This window comes from Larus michahellis, chromosome 1, assembly GCF_964199755.1.
Source record: "Larus michahellis chromosome 1, bLarMic1.1, whole genome shotgun sequence".
Taxonomy (NCBI): domain Eukaryota; kingdom Metazoa; phylum Chordata; class Aves; order Charadriiformes; family Laridae; genus Larus; species Larus michahellis.
Window position 1 is genome coordinate 14,412,737 of NC_133896.1, and position 22,874 is coordinate 14,435,610.

Here is a 22,874-nt window from a genome sequence, read left to right on the forward strand (position 1 = left end):
ATCTGTAAAACACATCTCCCCTTTCAAAGTAATAGTTTACTGTGTATAACATATTGCCATATAGTTGGAGACAACAGATTAAATTTTACAATGTATCTGCACAAAACTGAGATACATAAACAGTATAAACATGCAAATGAGTGTATGAAAAGCTAAAAAAGGGCAAATAAACGTTGAATATAATGAAGTTCGTAAAAGATTTCTCATTTTCTACCTGGGTGTTCAAATAAGAAAGGAAGAGCCTGATTTATGTCTGCACCATTTGACAATTCATCCTGTTTCTAATCTTACTTTAGCCAACTAAATACAAACCAGTCCAGAAAACTGTCACTCTGTTAAGAGCCAGCACGGGCTGGTTGCATCTGTTTTTCCATGGCCAAAGAGTCTCAATAGATGAAAAAGTTACTCCTGTTCATTGCCAGGTGAATCTAATTCCACTTGACAACTGAAATGGGAAAATGAGTCCGTAATTACTAATAGCATCTTTAGTCATGACCCTCATGGAGGCAGATACAAACATGGGATTTGTCTTATCAGATCAGGCGCTGGTCCAGACAGTCTGGTGTCCGGTCTTTGCCAACGGCTTCATTGTCAGTGCTGGCTTACTAGCCACTGCTCTGTTGGGCATGACGAAAACATCTGACCTTTTCATCTGACATTGCTTCCTCCTCACTCTCCATCTCCCAAATGGAAGTCACAAAGCATTTTGCCAACTCTAACGTTTATCTGCCAGCCACATCTGACGGTGTGGTAGAGCCAGGTCAGTCCATCCTCATCAATGCTGGCCCACATGGTGCATGCACACACAAAGAGTTTCCTTTCTCATGAGCTGCTAAAGGAGCATTTTAGGCTCAAAGTATTACCTTGCTCGGGTGAGATCCAGAGGCTTAGTCACAGCTTGTCGTATTTGACATCCATTAAAATAGAGCGAATCTCCGTGGGCGTAGGGTGCCAGCTGTCCGCATCCATTCCCTATCACACCCCCCTGAATGGTTTCCCAGTTTATTTCAGTGACTCTTTCAGATTCAAAATTATCTTTAATATAACTGGGGAGGTCATGGCTAAAAACAGAGCAGTCATCACCTAAAAATGACACAGTGAAGTTATAAAACACACAAAAATCAAAAGAATTGAGAAAATTGCATTACAGCTCATTGTAATTCCATTCAAGGTACTGGACCAATATACACTATAGGCTGAATATATTTCAGCAGATCCATTAATGATGTGCACATTGTTGTACTGCATTCATTTTTAGAAAACTGAGGCTGTGAGTCTTATTTTTTACAGTGGTGTAACTTCATGAACTGCTGAAATAGGGTTTCTCCTATTTTGCATTGATGCCAACATAAGAAACCTCAATTTGCCGGTTGAAGGAAAATGCGTCTAAAACAGGGCAGGGATCTGATCTTATACAGTTATGAGACTCTGTCCTGGAAGACATTAAACACTGGCTCCACTCCCACAAAGCACTTATAATTTAACGCGGGCACTCAGGTACCACCAGGCGTGTGCTTGCTGCGCTGCGGGGTTAGAGCAGAGCACTCTGTCCTGATGGGGCACAGAAGCGTGTCCCTTACAGGGGCCAGTCACCAACATCTGTATCCCGTGTACACATCCCCTGGCAGTAAGCGCGCCCTCAGAAGACATACAGGGGTGGAAGCCATTTCTGGGTAAGCAGGTAGCCACATTCTGCCTTTGATGAAGGCTGAATGGGCTTTACATACAGTGTCAGACAGGAGAGACTACTGGCTCAATCCAGAAAGAGTAAGGGGAGGGAAGAGCTGTCATTTGCAGCTCTGTCAAATTATTAATTTATAAGCATTCCAGTGATGAATTTAGACACATTACATCATTGTCTTTATCTTTTTGTTTAATTTTGAGCTACATTAGACTGCAGCAGGTGTATAGGAAGGAAACTGAAGAAATGAAACCTTGGTATCCTTCGTCACAAATGCAAATGGCTCCAGTCGTGCAATATCCGTGGCCACTGCAGAGCTTGGGGCACGCTTCCCCGATGTACACATGGTCGATTGCCCAGCTTTGCTTCTCTAGTTCTTCTCCTTTCTGAATCCACCTGAACTGGGTTGCACTGCGAATATCAAAATCCAAACATTGTGTTATGACATCTAGCAATTAAACACATCTGTACAGCGACGTTCAAATATGCCAGCAGCAGATGTAATGAAAAATGTGGTACGAAGGGGTTGTGACTTCAATAACTGGAAAGACCCGCCCTTAATGGGTGGCTGCTATGTCATTGGCAGTAGCCACTTCAATTAACAAAAAGCTTCCTGACAAACACTAATTATGTATCAGATCTAAATCCAGTAATAAAGAAGCATTTTTAATTCACCAGTTGTTCCAGCCAAACAATGCCAGCAAGACAGCTGACATTTTATAGGCCCACAGTGAGGTGACCTTTCAGTAACCTACCTAGATGAGACATGATCAGGCAGCTGGATAGTTATTCTTCTCCACATGGAGCTGTTGACAGAGTTATAGATGGTAGCTTCATGGAATTGAAATGGGGAGCAGCCAATGCTGTTCGATGAGGAAGGAAGACAGTGTGTCTGGACAAGCTGCCATGAGTCAGTCCTGTAGGAAACAAACAAACAAAAAAAAGTTTTAGAACAACTGAAAGAATAATTGAAGGGAAACAGGTAATTTCTAAGGGTCATGGCATTGCCTGTCTTACTAAACAAACCCAAGAGATTGTCAGCAATAGTTTCCATGCTCTGTAGTCGCAGACAGACAAGAGGTGAGAGGCTGAAACCCTGGAGCAGCCAGGGAAGACTCTCCAGCTGTGAAACCCGTGGTGGGGGTACAACAGCAGAGTCCAGCCCAGGGCTCCTCTGGGCTGGCGTAACAGAAGGGTTTATTTAGGAGCCTGCTCCTTAGTCTCTCTCTTACTGCATTCAGAAAATAGTCTGACAGAATTTGCTCCATGTTGATGCACAGTCATTTGAGCACAGAATATACCTTCACTTTTACAAATTATAATGCAGTACTATACCGCAGCACGGGAGACAGTGTTATTAATTGTTTGCTAGTTAAAGACCAAATCAGAATTAAGTAACCTCCAGTTTATTACAGCTTCATCCTAAATATATATCCTGTATCATACTGAGACAAGAGTTTCCTGTGAATGTGGTTTTCTGCGAGCACATTTTTAACAGGAGCATGTTCAGGACTGTAACTACAAGCTCAATGCCATGAATCTGTCAACATCTGGGGTAAATTATAAAAAGAATTTATGGGAGTCATGTAGACAAATCCCAGTGCTTCCACATGGGCTTTGTTCAGATCCTGTTACAAGATGAATAGCAAAGTAATTGCATTAATAAATAAAAGATCTCTAAGGTTTTAATATCGTACTATTTATTTTTTTTTTAGGTCTATGTATTCTGCTCTCATTTACCTGGCATCCTTCGTATACTCCAGCATCACGGAGTGGAGGTCCCCACAAGAAGTTGCCTCACAGCCAACCACAATCTATAGCACAAATAAAATTGGCTGCTATAACAAGTCAGGTAGACATTTAATGTGATATATAATGAAGTCTTGCTCTCCTTTTTCTTTACGGGGTATATAAAAGAGATTGGCAATTTAGATCTTAGACAAAATCCATCAAAAGCGGATGGAAAACAACAGACACAGTACTTCAGATACTGCTTTTACTTAATGAGCTTTACTTCATTGCTACTATTATTTTCAAACAGAATCTTAACGCTACAATCCTAAAGTTCAAATTAAATATCTAAACAAACATTGTTTCTGAAACACAAAGATGTGGTAACTCCGTGTCCTTTCAGAAAGTGAAGTACCCCTAGCTATGTATTAATTACCTCTGAAATTCGTAATTCATCATGACATGATAAACATATAACTATGAACTTCAAGTCAATCCAATTTAAGAACAGAATTATTCTGAGTGTTTAAAACAATAAACATATTTGTGTCACATTAGACTGGAAAGATTACAGTACCCAATGTACAGTAGTGAATAGATAACAAAAAGCTAAATTTTTAGAGCTTCAAACCCAAACGACAGCCATACCCTAGAGCCGAGTTCTTAGTTTAGAAATAAAATCCTTGCTGTGACAGGTGAAGAAAAAGGAGGAGACAGTCAGGAGAGAAAAACTTTTGAGAGTTTAGTAATATGTAGTATGTAAATGATGATGAGTTATCATAAATAAAGGGAAAAGATGGTAGGCTGGATAAAATAAGCAGCTTGGGGAGTCTTGGCATTCAGTAGTGAAAAGCATGTCAGACTCCTTTTTTTTATAATTTCTTTGAAGGTGGCATGCTGTGTCAGTGGGGGAAGCAGTGCTTTAGGGATTATATTAGACAGTCAATATAAAACAGGCAACGATGTTGAGAAAAGGTGAAAATAGAGATTAGCGGAAGATGGAAAATTCTGGAAAACTCCTGTCAAACAGAAGAGCAAGAAAAAAACATAGCAAGAAAATGGATGATGATTTTGGTAACCCTGCTTTCATATTAGTTCCTGTCTTATTTAAGACGTGATGCTTGGGGAAGGGCCTAGAACATTTCTGGACAACAATTACATGTTGCCTTTGGCCCTGTGCAGAATTCTGCCTTAAAACGAAGTAAAATACTCAGACATGTTTCTCTGATTATTTAGGTCGTTTGCCGTGACACAAGTAAGTAGAAGGGGTACTTCTACTTCAGCACTTTTGCATTTTCCATATGCCACTCTTCTCCAGCCTGCCTCTGCCTTGCCTTTTCTGCTTATCCACGAGTTAGGGGAAAATGGCATATTCTGCATACTGTGTATTCTCACCGTAGAAAGTAATTCCTACTGTATCTGATGATCCAGTAATTTCAGGAGAAAGGGATTAGACTTCCAGTCTCTCTCAGTAACGCCCAAATCATACAGACAGTCAGAATAATTTGACATTTAACATTCATGCAACTTTTGCTGGTTCCCATTACCTACACTTCAGAATTTCCTTTAAATGCTAGTGAAAATTCTCTATTAATTATTCATCCAATTGGGCATCCGAGTTGGAAGAAGAAGAATTTCTGGAGACGCATTAGATGATTTTTCATTGCATGCTGTACTTTGGAGAGAGAGAACATTTCTTACTTTAAACTGCATCATGTATCCTGGCTGTATAATGAGCTCCCTGGAGGACAGGATGTTGTGTGTTTTGTCCTTTTTCTTATTTGGCCAGTAGAGATGGAATGATGGATTTCCACAGAACCCTGCAGTCCTGACTGCATTAGGGTAAAAACTCCAGTTTTCTTCATGAGAGGTGCCTTCTATTAACATGAGTTAAAGACAATTACTGCATTGTCCCAGTAAACATCAAGGCTTTAGTAATGAATCAACAGAATCACTAGATACAGTATTTTCGTGATATAAACACTAAATATATCTGTCATGACATACAATAAGTAAACTACTAACAAACATAATAGAAACATCAGCTCCAGAGAGGTAATTAAAATGTTTAAATAATAGTATTTTTAAAAAATATGATTAAATAAAACTTTCCTATGCAGGAATTTAAATGAAATGAGTTGGACTGAAATAAAAAAATTTGTCTTTCTTATAGGTATATGCATATATATACACACACCCCTACATGCATATCTGAATATACATGTGTATATATATTTACGCACCCATATTAGTTGCATAAAGAATAGTATATAAACAGCATTAGTCTACAAAATGAAAAATCTGCAGAGTTAAAGAAAAGTGTGGTTGCAAGCTCACAGGGCTTATTTTAGATAAGATAATGGCAGACAAGAGATTAGCTGTCACAGCCTTTCTTACCATCATCAAACGTATCTACCAGCTGGCTGGGGTTGATCTCTGCTCCTCCGATCAGGATGTTATCCAGCGCCCACTGCGCCCGGTCGGGGCCCGAGACCACGATCCCGTTGCTGATGGTAAAAGGCTGCCACCAGCGCAAGCGGGTTGTATTGGTCAGAGCGTGTTCGGGGAGGAGGATGTAGTCGTGCCTGACTGAGATGTATTTTTGGTAATCCATCTCATGAAGCAAAGTCCAGGATATCCCTATAATGAAAAGGTGCAGGTTTAGTAACAAAAACAAGCGTATGGTGGAATCTTCTACAAGATTAAAGGAAGATAATAGGAAATAAAGAATAATAGCTATGGTCTTCTCATAGACAAAATCTTAACTTCTAAGGGTAGCTGGGAACTGTTACTCACTGCAAGAGTAATCCTGTAATTGTCTAAAGAAATCAAATTGGCTGCAAGCCACTGATTACTGAAATCAGGCAGGAGGATTATGGAAAACTCCTGAGCAATAGATGGAAATTTTAGATGGGGGAAAAAAACTATAAAAGGACAAAAAAAACTTTACAATTAAAAATTATCTTCTTATTTTGGATCTCTCTGACAACTTCTCAGAAATTCATGGTACTTGAATACAGAACAAGGCTGTGGCTTAGCTGAAACTACAAGATGTACTTGCCTCCATCAATGGAATAGTCCAGCAGCACTCCCTCCTTTCTGCAAGTTGGTCTGTGGCATGTTGTCATGTTGTTTTCACTCCCAATTCTCCCCCAGTACTGTAGAAATCTAAGAGTAAATGTAGAAGTTTACATCTGTTAAAGATCTGCACAAATTGAGGCATTTGCTTTCTGTTAGGAGATGTGCTGAAAATGTTCAAAATGCCAGCATTTTAAAGCAAATAACATCAATGTACAAGTAGAGCAAAGGTTTCCAAAAACATTGTCTAGTAATTCACATGGGAACCTCATGAAATTCAGCAAAGTCCTGCTTCTGGGAGGGACTAACCCCTTCCAGTGGTACCAGCTGGGGACTGTCCGCTTTGCTAACAGTTCCCTGGGAGTCCTGGTGGAAGGGAGGCTAAACATGAGTTAACAAGGTGTCCTCACACCAATGAAGGACATAAAAGAAGTAGATAAACTGAGGCAAGGTCAGTGGAGGCCACTGAAATGGCAGGGGCTGGAGCACGTGCCCTGTGAGGAGAGGCTGAGAATCAGCCCTGGAGAAGATGGCTGGGACTGGGAGACAGTGGTCATACATCAAAACAAGGGAGGTTCCAACTGGATATGCCAGGGGAAAAAAAAATATTGCCGTGAGGGTGACTCCACACTGGAACAAGCTGTCCAGAGAGACTGTGGGATCTCTGTCCTTGGAGGTTTTCAAGACCAAATAGGTCAAAACCCTAAGCAACCTGGTCTGAATTCAGTGTTGACTTGGTTTTCAGCATGAGGCTGGACTAGAGACTCCCTGAGGCCCCTTCTTTCCTGAAAGGTTGTGTGATTCAATGAATTCTTGCGAAATTACAGGAGCAAGAGTGTGTGGCTTCATTAAAGCCATACAGCCAAGGGAAGTGATGCCAAAGTTGTTTTCTACACCACGTCCTTTCCTTGTCTAAACTGACCTAATTCCATTGCTCTCCAGTTAAGTCATCCCTTTCTACAGCATGTGAGTGGAGTGGGTTTTGTACAGGCACCCAAGAGAGGACAACCAGCAGAGGTCATAGTCTGAACTCCGAGGGTGACACAACTGGTGCCCCCAGGGTGGAGACAGCAGTGCCCAGGAGACTGGTATCTCACCTCTTTGCAGGACAGGCGTTGCTGACTCCAGGACATTCATGGGGAAGGGGACCTGCTGCTTCACTAGGCATGGCAGACCCCTTCCACTGTGCTAGGGTGAGCCTTGCTCGCTGTGACTCATCTGAAAGCATCCGTGCCTGGAGAATCATAATCTAATTAGGGCCTACCTGAGATAGCACTATGCTTGTAGTGGTGTAGGAGTTCCCTGAGCTACAAGCTGTCACCTGCTGCTTTGCCAGCATTTAACAAAGTTCCCCATTAAAATGACATGGAAATATGACCTACTTTGCCCCCCGCAGGTCCAGATCTTGAGTGACAGCCTGCCTCACAGTTGCACCTCCAAAGTACAGAGTTGTGTCTTCTGCGAGAATCCCACACTCGGTACAGGTATTTCCACCTTCTAAGGACATCCATAAATCTGGTTTAATTTCTTCATTGTCAAAGCGCTCTTTCAGGAAAGTCTGTAAGTAAGGTGTTTAACAATAAAGCACAGGTAATTACAATCTTAAGCCTTTCTGATGACCACAGCTGGAACTGACCTAGACATGTTTGAAGGGCTCATGAACACTGTAAAAATTTTTTTTTCAGGGTGACTGAACATAATCACTTTTGTCCAGACATTTAGCCACTTGAATTGATTTGGCTAGATGTGAAAATATGTTAGGGCTAGATTTTAACACACTTGGGAGGTAATCCAGCACACTGAGATTTGCATGTGCAAATGAATGGGTCTAATTCATAACTGTGGTTATTTAAGAATATGTAACACCACTCCATTATATATCTAGTATGTATGGGATAAATTGCTATTCTATACTTTTTCCCCAGCAAAACCAGTACTGCAGTGAAATTTTAGGGTTATTGTAGTGAATATGCATTTATGCAACTGTCCGCACAAAGATTTGCAATGAAAACCATCTAGAATATATCTTTGATTTCCGCTTACCTCCAGGTGTGCAGTTAAAGCAATGCCATGAGTGAAATCCTGGCCTTAAGGAGATAGTAGTAAAACTCCCCTAAAATTGCTAGGATTTTATCCCAAATGTCCTTCATGTGAAGAATACATTACTAATTAAAAATTGCAAACAGATAACGATATTTGTTCATGTAATTAGTATCTCAGATGAAAACCAGAAAGTTACAATAACTCAAATGACGTGATAACTGAAATAGTTATATTCTCTTTAGACAGAACGCAGCTTAACCTGTTGTTTCTGTGGAGCGTGTACCTATTCTCTTGTTATCTGATGTAGAAAAAAATGAGATGCTAAACACATTTGAAACTAATTTGGGGTCCCTTAAATATTCTTTTCGAAATATGTTTTTAAAATATCTTAGCTTTAAAATTATCAATATGTAACTAGATTCACTGGTTTGTTGTAGGGTAACACTAATAACAGCTAGGTGAATTAATTTTATGTAATTTTATGTCATTTTCTTGTATTCCCTACTTCAGTAAGCTCTTTCATCAGAAAGACAGTCTTTCTACAGGTCGTAATCAAATATCATCATATGTGCAAGGGTGATTATTGTCTAATGATGATCTAAGGTTGAACAGAGAACTTTATCACAGCTTTACCAAGCAGTATTATTTGCAAATGATACTGCAGTACTAGTTTTCCTAAAAAAAATGATTAAGGGCCTGAAAACGGATTTGAGTATCTGCGGCTGACAGGAATCGAAACTAAATTTCCAGTGGGATCCATCTCCTTCTTTCTCTCTCTTTCTCAGCCAAACACATGGCAAAATTCACTCATTTTTAACATGCAGTAAAATTACCTTCAGTGTTTGGGTGAGATAGCAGTTTGGTCCCGAATACCCAGGATCACAGATGCATTGCTCATTCAGGCAGTCTCCATGACCTCTACAGTTTTCCAGACAGCCAGGGCCCAGATAGAAATTATCGATGGCCCACTGCATATCTGAGTATTTCTGGTAGAACCGAAACCTCACGGGACTAGGTATAAAGAAATGAAGAAAAAGAGACATATGTATAAAACAACTTTGCTCAATTGAAAAAAGGTGGGTGAAACACAATATACTTATGAATGTAGTATCCTCCAAGCTTTGAAAAATAGCGTCTGGCAGCATCCATTGAAATCAGTTTTATATGTATCCATATCTTATTCTTCACACAGGTACTACCTACAATATATGGACAGATTCCAGACGCTGCTGAAGCTGGAAAAAGCTCTTCTGGCTTCTTGCAAGAGAATTTCAATTTTGGTAATACTTCCAGAGTGGATTACTCAAAGAACAGAAGAGATTTTAATTTTGCAGAAAAAGACAAATGGTTTGCATATGTGCAGACGACTGCAGACAATAAGGATAACTTTTCCACTCAGTAAGGTCATAAATCTACTCTCTAATTGACTGCAGTCGTCTGAACTGAGCAGAACATGCTGTACTGCAGCAGACTGCAGAGGAGGAGAACTCTGCCGGTTGTTCAGACCAAGAGTCATGGTCAGTCTTGGTTGATAGGAAATACCATTATGCAGCACATGTAATGAACGTGAGCGCTGCTAGTCTGCACTTTCCTTGAAAGAAAAAAATAGGCAGGTGTATCCCCTGTTGTGTTTTTCAGAAGGTACTGAATCCAAGACAAAATGAGTAGCGAATTCGTACTTACTTGCCCACAAGGTTTTCGGGCAGTGAGTAAGTTACTCTTTTCCATCCTTTTGTGGGAAAGAAGACGGATGGCTGTGAAACACTCCCAGAACATTTTGGATCAGCTGGTAAACACTGAGGTACTAAGTAACTCCAGCTAACGCCAAAGTCAGTGGAATACTGCACATGGACCTGATTTTGTACAAGTTTTTCTGAAGTTTTACATCCGACAGAAACCTAATAAACAAGAGAGCACAATTAGATTAGAATTAATTGTGGTGGTGGTTAGAGTTTAAAATAATGTTTGAACCTGAAAACTGACTGCTGACTGGAGAACTTTACTATGAATGATGGCAGTAACAGTGCTTGTAGGGTATGGTTATTTGCAGATCTCATCAGTATTCCCAAGACTGAGAACAGGCACCATATGCAGAGTTTAATTTTCTTCTAGTTAGCTCACATTTCTGGATTTCCAGGTTTTGACACTTGTGCCTTACACCCCAGTACCCCATAACTAATAAAGTTAATCTCCTGTCCCACAAAACTTAACATTCAGATATCCAGAGGAAGCCACTCAGATCAATTATGTCAGGCAGGCCTTCGTTATGGGAGAGATGCGCAAAGGGCTCTTACAACTTCCATGTCTTGCCGGGTTATTCCTTCAATTTAGGTAAAGGGGTGTAGGAAAGATGGTTTGGGTGCAGGTTTGATGTGAATGCATGCCAACATAGGAGCGGTGTGGACACATTTGAGCTGCTTTTCCCTCACCAAGCAGCTGTAACAAAATAGGCACCTACTATATGTGTAGTATCCTTATTACATGATGTCCGTACAACTGCTATGCTGGAAGAGTGCGTCTCACCTCTGAGAACAGCTAGTGGTATTAAAGCTGACCAACATGGAGCAGGTGAGGAAAATGAGGATGGCCTACTAATAAGACTTTTCCCTTAGGGAATGGCTCATGTGTAGGCCTGGACATCATTCTACCTCCTGAAAAATCTACTTAGACTTGGAGCAAAATGTGTTTTTGAATAATTATGTTGCAGACAGAGATTTTACCTTGAACTGCATAATCCAGCCTTCTGTAGGAGTCAGGTCGTGGGTGACTACATAGACCTCTCTGCCATCATGGCTCCCGCAGATCATGACACCATCAGGAGAATCACAAAACCTCTCAATCGAGCAATCATCATGGAATAACCAGTGTTCATTTACTTGAAAATAAATGGGAATGTCAGTAATATACAATGACAACATAAATGAAAGAAAAGAAGGAGCAGCATTAACCACTAAAGGTGATTCATGGCTCTATTTTTCAGCCTATGTGAGAATTATTTAGCATTGCTCCTGAGAATGTCAGTACCCCATCTTTCCCATGTGCATGTTTATTACATTTATTACATTCAGTGCTCAAAGCACCTCTTACTACTCTCTTAAATAAGCGTTATAGCATTATTTTTCAATGTTCAAGAAGTAAGGATCTGAGGCTTACTCAAAGCATAAACTTCTGTTGCGCTGGACATTATGGGAGAACTTTTGAATGTCTGCACAAAGGGTACCCCAGCGCTGTTAAGCCATGTAAACATCCAGAAATACTTTACTTTACAAAATTTAGTTGCAAAATGTAACTTAACTTCACTAAAGAATGTTTAAAAAAGTTAAGAAATAGGAAACAAATAGTCAGGTTAAGAAAGTTGCTTAGAATAATCTGGCATTTTTTCATCCTTTTTTCTTTCTTTGAAGAGAAATTAATCTTTTAAGTAAATTCGTGCAGTAAAAAAAGAAAAGTTACGTTACATCTTTTCATTTTGTATTTTGTGAAGTAAAAACGAAAGAAAAGACCCCTATAGTGATGGGGTTGTCTGTGACATCCGCCACAGCGAGACAAGATTCAGAGGCTCAGCAAGATTTGGAAATCACTGCACTGATTTCTTGCTCTTTAATTCAGATCCACCTAAAAACTTCACCTGTAGTTTTGTCTTCCATGAACATGTCAAAGGCGATCCTGCCAGTGGGCCCTGCATCGGCAGGGGAGCGCTCATGCTGTGGCAGGGGAGCGCTGCTGAAGGTGTCCAGCATCACCGTCCTCTGGTCAGCTGAGCCGGAGATCAACACGTTGTCAATAGCCCAGTCGTTCTGATCCAGGCCATCGTGTTTCGGCTGCCACCAGCGGAAGCGCGTCCCAATGGTTTTGGCATCGTAAGGAAGAAGGATGTTCACAAAGCTGAAATACAAAGTGAAAATTAGTTACAGGAAAGCCACAGGAAGAGGACACTTCTCAATGCTCTTTTCACCAGGTCCACTCCTGTTGTTTCCTGAACTATGGACCCATGGAAGTTGGGAAAGCAGGGAAAGACCGGTGATCTAGCCTGTCTTCCCCTACGAGAGACTGCCAAAACAAAAACCTTCCTGATAACCCCAGTGTCAACCCTGGGACAGGGACTAAGAGTGATGTGGGGAGGGCCAGCAGCCAGACTGTGGCATGGTTTGAGCAATCTCATGTGTTCCAGCTGTGCTTATGGGACCAAATGCAATGGTCTAGACTAGCAGGGTATGACCACAAGGTCCTAATTAAGAGAAATGTTAAGAAGGGCAATGTTGAAATGAAACTAAGATTACTGTTTTCAACCTGGTGCCATTCAGAAGATAACAATGTTCTGGTACAGTTTTCTTATTTCCATTCCAGTAGATGACTTAAATCTCTTGTCCAATTAAAGTGCTAGTGATTTCTTGGTGTATTCAAATGAAATAACAAATAATGGGTCCATCCAAGCCCCATTTTTTATAAGTCCTAAATTAATCAGTGAGGAAAAGGTCCACCTATATCTATGCATGGTTTGAATCTCACAAATGTCTGAAAAAAGGGCTCGAGTGTATCCATCCTGTTGATGGATCTGCAGAAATTCAGTTTCTCCTTTCCACACCATTTTCTATCTAGTTCAAGCAAAGACTTTCTGCTCTTGTGAGTAAGAAACTAGATTGCATATGGAACTATCTTAAAGAACAGGATGGACATAATTACAGTAGCTATTAATTTATCTTCTTGCAACCATTTACAAATCTACCAGACTGCTACAGGCTCCTTACTCCCCTTGTATTTCTGGCATAGCAGCTGCACAAATGCTGATGCTCAAGCACACGCGCTAAGGCCATTCATAAATGCTTGCAGGACTGGACAGGCTGAACTCTTAAAAATCTGATATCCAAACCACAGCAGTAATATATCCCACAGGTTCTTACGAAACAGTCAAGACCACCTGACTTCAGTATAGGAAATTATATAGGCGGAAGAAGGTATCTACAAACCCGGGCTTGCTGAATTGGTCATAGAAAATTTCCATTAAGAGGCTCCAGGTGATTCCACCATTCACAGAATACTCCAGCAGCACTCCTTGGTTGCGGTTATTAGGAGTTATCAGACATCCATACATGAAATAAAACTGGATGAATTCTGCACTGGTGAGGTTCAAGTCCACTGTAACTAACATGCGGCTGCAGCCCTTAAAAGCAATGAAAAAATATGTTGGCTGGTGTTGGCAGGCAAAAGTTATGGATGTAAAAAGTGTTAGACTATGCGGTCACTATTAATATAACTTCATGTTATAAAACCTTGAAAATTGTACAAAATTATACTAATTATAACAAAGGTAAAGCTACAACAGAAGAGTGAATGATATTCCCTAAGGACATAATTTCAGTTATGTTCCTTCTTAAAAATTCCTGTTGTGCGTTTGTACACGTTGCTGCTTGTACCTCACAGCTTTGCAACATTCGGTATCGAGAATTGTGTTCGCCTTTCTTCTGAACAGAAGAGTTACAAAAATCCACACCTCCGGTGTAGATTATGTGCTAACGGTTCAATTTATGCAAACCAAAAAATGGCACAGCAATTTTGTGTGTTTTCCCATAATCCTTTATATACTTTACACACCTTGCTTAGTCTATTAGTGGTGCCTTCTTAGTGCTACTGGAGGGAATTGGAAATGTAATGCTTCGGTTACTTCATTTTAGAAAACTTGCACCAGTTTGAACCTAGCTGTAAATCTGCATGGAAGAGATCTACAAGTGTACGTTTTTACGTGTTTCTAAAATACTATTTTGTCATTTTCATAATCCTGAGGCTATCTGTAAGCAAAGTGTAAATCAGCAGCAGCCTGGGTTATACACCTATGATGGTAGGTAAAACACAGGAAATTTTACTCTGAGCTTCCTCTGAGAGAAAACCAGCAATGAAATATCTGAAGGACAAGGCTACACATGGATGTATTTTCAAGGACCAAGTGCAAGTTATGCACATGCAAATACCTAGTTATTAATTTACCTCTGTGATCTGATTAGAAGCTGCACCAAACTCTGGTCTCAGGAAATTATAAGTGCTCTGAGGAGGTTATTGTGACTGAGTGGAACTGAATGTCTACGTACTTGCACTATGCTTTGATCTATCAGCTCCACCTCCAAAGGCCCCTCCACGTCTCCGTTCAGAAGGCGCACACACTATATCTCACTTTCCTGGCTGCAGGACAGCCAGGAACGTTTCCTGGAGTGTTTCTGGCCGGCCCTGGTCTGTAGGACCTGCCTGACTTTGCCCTTCAGCTAGGCAAAGGATATAAACATTTTTGATATGTTTTATGTTTAATATGCTACGCTGATATTTTTTAACACGTTGCTGTTTATTTAGTTTTTCTAACCAGACCCGTTTAGACTGCCAGATGGAGTGAGTCAGCCCCCGTTGGACACGCACCCCGCTGAAGTGAAGAGCCATCCCAGAGGCTACCGCCCCGCAGACGGTGCTCAGTTTGCCCCCGTTCACCGTCAGCCAGTTCTGGTTCGACGGCGAGCGATTGAAGTTATCCTTCAGTTGTGTCGGAAGGGGGGTCTCTGGCTCGTCGCAGTAGAGCCCCCCCCAGTGCTCATCGCAGCTGCGGAGGAAAACAAATGCAAAATTCAGCTGGCAAAGGCTCTGCATGGAGGTTTAATCAGTGCCATGTTATTCCACATTAAGGTGCCATCTTATTCCGCATAGAGGCTGTCTGCATCATTTACTAGCGCACAACTGGTATATGGGGGTTTCAAACATCTGCTGCTTTTTGTAGTTGTTAATATGAAACAGAAATGGCTAGTATTATGTATCGTTCAAGCTTCTAATACACAGTACGCTCCAGCACAGAGTAAGATCAGTAAAATACATTGTACTTGGATAGATAAACCTAAGAGAAAGTGCCAAGCCTAAGAGTGTCCTGGTAACTTTAAATTTTAAGTAAATTTCTGTAAAATTTTAGCGGATGAGTACTTTCTGGTTGTTCCTTTGTACAGTCCCCATTTTTTTTTCTCCTCTGAAAAACCTTATAATGTGTCAAGAATTGGATAGCAGCATGGAAATGTCTTCTGCTACTGTGCAGATTTCAGCAGGGAGATCGTGCCTTGGTACTTCAGCGCTGTCAGGATAGAGGACAACACAATAATATGTCTGTTCTGCAGCAGAATATATTTCTAACTAACCCAGTCACAGCGCAATTATACAACCATTCTCCCATTTCTGTTGCCATTTGTGGCTGGAAAAAAGCAATACATCCATCTGGAAGGTATTTCTCTCTTGCCAGACAGACAAATCTGGGGAGATCTGGTTGTTTGTTAGCTTTGCAGGGCTCTATGTTGGCTGTTATACAGAGAAAGTCTGTATCAAAGTCTTTCCCGCAAGTGCATTAAAATCACAGCAGAGGAATGAAAGGCTCCAGCGCTGGGCAGGACAGGGAACACACTGCACTTACACACAGTTGTCTTGTGTGCATTTCCCGTGGCCGCTGCACATGTCTATGCAGCCATCCCCGATGTAGACGTTATCGATTGCCCACGTTTGCTGCTTATCGAAAGGAGCCGGCTGGTGCCAGCGGAAACGAGTTGCTTGAGACCTTTGGGAGAGAAAGAAAGCCAGAAAGGTAATATTTCTATCTAAGTAATCTTTATTTTGACTGAAAGGAAATGTGAATCTTGAGGCTAGACTGCTCCTGCAAGATTTGTTTGATATCGGTGCAACCCAGGGCTGATTCCTGACAACGACAAGGTCCTTGAAAAGCCAAGAACAGGGTGCCCACTTTTTGAGAGCAGGACAAAGCATGGGTGCTCGGTAGCATGCTGAGAGTGTGGGAGGGGGGGAAAGGGATCACTGGCGAGAGCAAAGCAAGCGGGCTGTTTGGTGCAGTGGAGAAGAGGGTAGGAAGAAGGTGGTATGCCCAAAGGGAAGCTCAGACCAGTCATAACCACGTCCCAGCACAAATCCAAACTTGAAGGATAGCTGGGAACCGGACCAAGCCAGAGTCACCCAAATCCTCCAAGTTTCGCCTTGAGCCCGAGTTTTATTGCTTCAATCCAAGTCAACAAACTAACCCAACTTTTTCTCTATGAATTCTCCCAACTACACTTAGGTAAGAACAGCTCTAGGGAGTGGGTTGGCTCCTAGGCAAGATACTGCCATTTATAATCTTCAGGGGACAGGTGAGAGTGCCCATGCAGGGCTTGTGGCGTGACCCTGGTTTTGCAGTTTCCTCCCTCCCCTCCATCCAGGACATTGGTGGACATGTTAAGAAATGACCTATGGTGTGATCCTGCCTCCTTTCAGTAAATCATTTTCATGTTGTTGATTAAGGGGGGCTTGGCTCCCTATTCGAACACCTTGCTTTGATGTAGCTATATGTGAATTAAGTGTCTCAGCTCCCAAGACAAATAATGAAAACCTAGCTGAAACAGTCAGGGGACGCCAAATAGCTATTCAGCTCATGCAGCAGTGGACACCTATATTTGAATAGCTGCAAATAGCTGAATTTTTCTAAGTTTTCAAGAATACTATTTTAAATACACACTAGTCCATGCACAGCACCAGATGGCAGCATTGAACTTTGTGTAGTCTGTTTTCTTTTGAAACTCAAAGAGAAATCACAATTATTGTAAACCCCAAAGCAAATAAACAGCAAAATCCTCAAAATATATTCAGTGTAAAAATAGACCTTTTATAGTGAGGGCAACGTTATCCTATGGAATATTTCTTTATAAACATGTTACGTGAGGTGAATGAATAACAAGTTTATCCAAAGAGCTACTGCTATGATGTCTAGCTGCTCGCTAAATAGCATTTTTAAAAGAAATACATAAATCGTGAGGAATTCCTTTAGGAATAAAGACAAGCAGCTATATCTTACACCGCCTGCTTTAGGTTTGGTGCTTCACTAACAATTTGTGCAGCTGATGCTCCTGAGAGAAGCTTTGTATTTGCTTTGTTTTTTAAAATCAGCTCCGAGTCTAAGATATAACTAAGTGTTCATTGCTTTCTACAGGCCAGAGGTTAGCTAGCACTCTGGGGTACACGAGCACTAAAGTGCTATGTAAGTATGGGTGCTGTGACCCAGGCCAAGCTATTGACTGTGTAGCCTGGCCATCCCTAAAACATACAGGCACCAACAGTCGGAGACACACACCTGCTATTACACAGCTTGAAATAATAAAGCAGCATAAAAATTATATCGCCTCTAGACTAAAGGGCCTATTAGCTGCACTTACTCTGAAGCTGAACTTCTCCCTTGCTTGTGAGCTAAGGTTGTAATAACCTCTCTCGCGCAATCCTGATCTTTGTATCTTTGGGAAATGGTATTACTTGAGCCAACAAATGTAGTTATTGGATTGGACAGAAGAGCAATCTTTGCCTCAATAGGACATCAGAGTTCTTCATTTGACATATACACCTCAAAAAAACTTTTCAGTCTTCAAATCACAGCTATTTATAAACTTGAGTTTATCTCAGGTGGTAGGTTCCTTTCAGGTCCAAATTCAATTGGTTTGGAACATCGACCCCAGTCCTGATCTATCCTATTCAGCCCCAGAAAGCCCCTCCTGAACACAAATTTACAGACTTTATACCAGAAGTGTTGCGGTAATGGATTTTGCAGACAATATGTAGTGAAGCAGTACAAAAGAGTAAGCAGAGGCGATCAATGCTGGGACCAAGTCCTAAAAGAGAACTATTACTTGATGCGAAGCCCTGCAGCGAAGACAGGGAAGGGCCTAGATGCCCAAAATGATTAGTAATAGAACATGGACTTCTCCACTACTAGCTTTGAAACTTTTGGCAACTGTATAGGTGCTCTCAGTACAATTGCTAAAAAATAAAGGTCTCCATTTCCAAACTCCTGTGTGCCTTAGTTGCCTGCACTGAGGCTGCTCCCGTGCCTGCAGTTAGCGCAGCCTGTGCCTACCTGAGGAGATCGGGCTCAGCAACAGGAGCAAAGCTGTGGAGTCAAGTTGTGCTGAGCGCCTGACATGCCCGCTACCTGTGTTTACTTTGGACTAGCTCTATGCCGGCTTCCTCGGGGGTGACTGCGCGGGGGACAGTCACAGCTATCGCTGCAAAACAGCTCATCAAGAAGGACGCAAACTGGAAGGCTGAACCACCCGGTTGTGTGTAGGTAGATCTGTGTGACAAACCAAACAAAAATCCAGCAGTTTTTTTGGGGCATCCCAGGGAAATGTATGGCAACATTCCCAATAGCACTGTCAGTCCCAGGCAGCTCCTTTCACTGCAGCCTCCCAACAAATCCCACGATTTTTCTCCCCTCAAAGACAAAAGAATGTAGGAAAAGGAAGAGGAGGTGAAAATGGAGCATGTGTAAAAGCAATGATGAGAGCATCAAAGCTGAGAGAGGCACAAAGGGTACAAGGAATGCACTGAAAAACAAGAATCCTGAAAAAAGTTACTTTTAAAGCACCATCTCACAGCCAACAACAGCAAGCACAGGCTGTCGGTGGGGATTCAGCCACGCCAGTTAGACACCAAAAAAACCAGAATTTAGTTAGGCTGACGATAAAATGAGATTCTTTCAGAAGCTCCCCCTGTTCCTGTCCCTCTGCAGGACAAGACGGACAAGAATTTCCTATCTTTAAATAACTAAAAAAAGTAAATGCACATAGTAGCTTTGAAATTTTTATGCAAAGTGGGATGGGGTTTACTTATTTGTTGCCCTATACACGGGCCAAACAAAACTGGCAAGGTAAATTACTTTAATGCTATAATGTATCATACCTCAATTCATAGTTCTGCATTTAGATTTGTCCTGCAGAAAACCAGAGGGAAATACCTGGTATAGGGAGGCAGAGGCAGAGTAACTCGGGTCCACTTGTTGAAAGTGTCCGAAATGAGAATCCTCTGGAGGTGGTACTTGTTGCATTCCACGTTAGTGGGAAGACAGTCTCTCAAAATCGGGTGCCAGGTCAGTCCAAGGTCCACTGAATATTCCAGTTCAATGGCTAAGGGTGGAGAGGTGGGAAAAGTGATTAGTTACTTAATTTAGAGACTTACATCCATAGGTCCACAAAAAGCTGGTAACCCCGGAGAGCGTTAGTCACAGGTCTGCGCTGACAAAATAACCACTCAAAACTTTTCAAACCCTTGCGTCAGAAGCGCAAAGAAACCCCCTTTGGCGGCAGTGCTGGAGGATACGTTACGTGTGTGTAACTCAGGAGAAGGGTGCAGTACAGCTCTGCACCCACAACCTAACTGGAGGGACCACAGGTGCAAAGACAAAGTCACCTGTCAAGTCACCAGAATTAAGTCAATTTCTAATTTCTGTAGCTGCAGCGTGCAAGAAAGTGATGTGACAGCATCATGACCAGCAACTTTTTTTTTGTTTTCCAGACTGAAGGATGAGATTCAGCTGGATGTAATCGTTGCATAAGGCAGAGCAACGCTCAAATTCAAACTCCTGGCCCCCTCACAAGATGGTTTAGTCACACTTCCACCCCCCTCCAGATAGCTCATTTCATTATCCAGCATAAACAAGTTTAAATTGAGTTTGTTAGTCAGTGAGCTTGTTTTCATTCAAACACAGTCTAGCCACATTAAACTAATGTATTCATTTCTCAGCAAAAATCAGCAATTTCATTGTTTTGATGTTTATGGCTTATAAACTTTTATTATGAAAAATAAAGGTTAGTCAAACTCACTAAATACTTCAAGTTAAACTTTTATGCAGCAATTAAAAAGTAAATAATAACAGGCACAGAACTGTAACTTGAAGTAAATGTACCAGCTGCCAGGCATTCTGGCTGTGTAAAACACGGAAGGTGGTTGCAGTGACAGGGGTAGTAAATCTGTGATCTTTTTCGATTACTACAGACCCATTTCTTCTACCCTCATGCACAGAGAATGACCCTTAATCACCCAATCAGTCCTACTTGATGTCTACGCACAGAACATGGTGCTATAGAAATACAAGGACAAGTGGATACAAACAAGGGTAAGTGAATTTTTAGTGTTAAATCTCCATCACCTAAATGGAATGCTTTGCTCATCATGACTGGAAGCATGATTAGGTAGCGTCCTGCTCAATTTAATACAAAGTTGAGATAATGGTAAGTGTAGTAGACAAAGAAACAAAAAAAGGAGGAACTGTTTCTTTGCCAGTATATAGCTGAGCTGCCAAAACACCTTTAAACTTAGCAGAGATGATCTTAGGATGCCGCAGTGGCTTTAATACCAAAAGAAAAAAAATATTGTTAAGCATGTGAGTAAAATATCTGGGTTACTTCCATTGGATTCACAATAGCAAAATCAGATAAGCCACTTTTGGGACTTCATGTGAAACCTTTTCCCATTTTAATGCAGAATTGTAGAGGAACAGTCAACAACCCAGTGAATTAACACATGCTACTTGCTGCAACATATCGTATTCTTCTCATAAAAAAAATATCCATACCCTGCGCTAAAAGAATGCAATTTAAGATGTACAAACAAGCGTTCAAAAGCTAGGAAAACCTATTTCTTGTGCATTTTAAAATTCACATAACGAACGAATTTTTAATTTCCATGTGATGTGTATTCAGTGCATAGCATGTTTTTAGGTATGTATATGTGTATACACATATAAAAGCACGTGCTGCACTGAATATACATCATATGGAAAAAACGGAAGGTAGGCAGTTAAAAATCACATCACTATGTGTATATGTATGTATATATACACACATGTGCGTACATCTATGTACACATTCATACGCACATATATATATGTTTATTATTTCATACGGACGATACAAATGTTTGCAGTTGATGCTGACTTAGCTTGTCAGATGTATGCTGATATAAATGACTTCCTAGTTCTAGAGGTGCAAGTGAGATCCGAAAAAAACACAAAGCAAGAAACATATGCTCGCAACACCCGGCTGCTTATTATCAGAACCACATTGTCACCCCAAGCAGGGGATACGATATACTGGTAAATGGATTCAAGTTAGACAGCTATTAGTCTTTTTCTTAAATGAATTGAACTGCAACTCTTAGGTATCTTAGGCTTTAGACACCTGGAATAAAAATGCTGATATTACAGGTCCTAAGAGAAACGTTCAGCTTTCTTTTGTTTCTCAGTTCTCATTACGATGGATAATGGAACCAGAAAACAAGTGAACTTTCCTGTACAGCAGAAGAGGAAGGGCAGGATTTACCAAGAAGTCATTACCATAGCAGGAGTCCGTGACAGAGCAGGATGCTGCAAAATCTATTTGCAAGAAAGAGTCTTCGTTGACAACAATGTCAGTGGTGACAACATAGCGGGTGCTAGCTTTCTCGATGAACACTAGAGCATCCCCAGTAGAGCCACAGACTGGCATCTTTGTTCCACCAGGATGGAGCAGCCACTTTCTACTATCCAGTGTGGTGAAATCATCTTCTAATACTGTATTGCCAGAGATGTTCCCTCCAATAAGAATCTGAAACATTAGGAAAGGAATTGTTATTGAAAAGAAAAAAAGCCTAGAAGTTTTCACAAACATACACGTGACATAGAATCAGAAAATGTGTTGGTTTGGAAGGGACCTTTAAGAATCATCTAGTCCGACTCCCCTGCAGTAAGCAGGGACATCTTTAACTAGATCAGGTTGCTCAGAGCCTCATCAAGCCTGGCCTTGAATGTCTCCAGGGATGGGGCCTCATGGAGCATAGCATCATGGAGGAAGAGGTTTACCATCGATGCATATATATTCTGCTGGTCCAAAACAGACAAATTTACTTTGTAAAGAGTTTAGGTTATGAGGAAGGGGAATATCTTTTTCCTATAAAGGGATCCTGAAGAGATTGGCTTAGCTATACAAATCTAAAGTTCAGGGAAGTGAAATCCGTCCTGGCTGAAGTAAAACTGCTCACAAAAATAAATGTTGGTAGGAGGGAAGTGAATACACTGTCATTTTTCCTATTGACTCTTTAGCTCTACTGTAATCTGGTGCATTACTATCAGATTGCATCTGATGATAGAACTGGGAAAATACTCTGTATTTTTCCATTGACTGTAAGATGTCAGCATTTTACTATTTTACTACAGCAAGCAAGGTAGAGTTAATTTTCATTTGTTATTCTGAATTCAATTTCTGATTGTTCTGAACTAATATAACTACATTCAATGGAGATATCGTAGCGAAAGAATGAGGATTTTTAAATTTTTAAATGGAGGGATGGGAAGTAAAATTTTGTAACCACATCATTAGACATGGCTGAGAGTTCCATTTCTGGATTCTTCCTAAGGACCTGAACTAACTGCTTTAAAAAAAACTTTCATATATATTTAAGAAAATTGAACTTGGACCGCCCAATAACACTACTTAGAGCGCAATCACTTCAGTGGGGTTTCTTGAGATTTACACCAAGT

The 22,874-nt window shown here is 41.0% G+C and overlaps 1 protein-coding gene across 2 annotated transcripts in view; it reads right to left on the reverse strand.

Moving 5' to 3' along the window:
- RELN (reelin) overlaps positions 1–22,874 on the reverse strand; it is a 293,678-nt gene that overhangs the window by 13,038 nt on the left and 257,766 nt on the right. For both annotated transcript variants that reach the window (XM_074574094.1, XM_074574188.1), the window contains exons 45-61: positions 21,693–21,942; positions 19,317–19,485; positions 15,963–16,103; positions 14,936–15,113; positions 13,501–13,694; positions 12,162–12,418; positions 11,254–11,408; positions 10,217–10,431; positions 9,367–9,544; positions 7,873–8,048; positions 6,474–6,580; positions 5,810–6,052; positions 5,114–5,289; positions 3,422–3,495; positions 2,437–2,598; positions 1,935–2,092; positions 864–1,083 (exon numbers count right to left, since the gene is read on the reverse strand). In XM_074574094.1, coding sequence (XP_074430195.1) covers positions 864–1,083; positions 1,935–2,092; positions 2,437–2,598; positions 3,422–3,495; positions 5,114–5,289; positions 5,810–6,052; positions 6,474–6,580; positions 7,873–8,048; positions 9,367–9,544; positions 10,217–10,431; positions 11,254–11,408; positions 12,162–12,418; positions 13,501–13,694; positions 14,936–15,113; positions 15,963–16,103; positions 19,317–19,485; positions 21,693–21,942 — 3,053 coding nt within the window. The remainder of the gene's footprint in view (positions 1–863; positions 1,084–1,934; positions 2,093–2,436; positions 2,599–3,421; positions 3,496–5,113; positions 5,290–5,809; positions 6,053–6,473; positions 6,581–7,872; positions 8,049–9,366; positions 9,545–10,216; positions 10,432–11,253; positions 11,409–12,161; positions 12,419–13,500; positions 13,695–14,935; positions 15,114–15,962; positions 16,104–19,316; positions 19,486–21,692; positions 21,943–22,874) is intronic.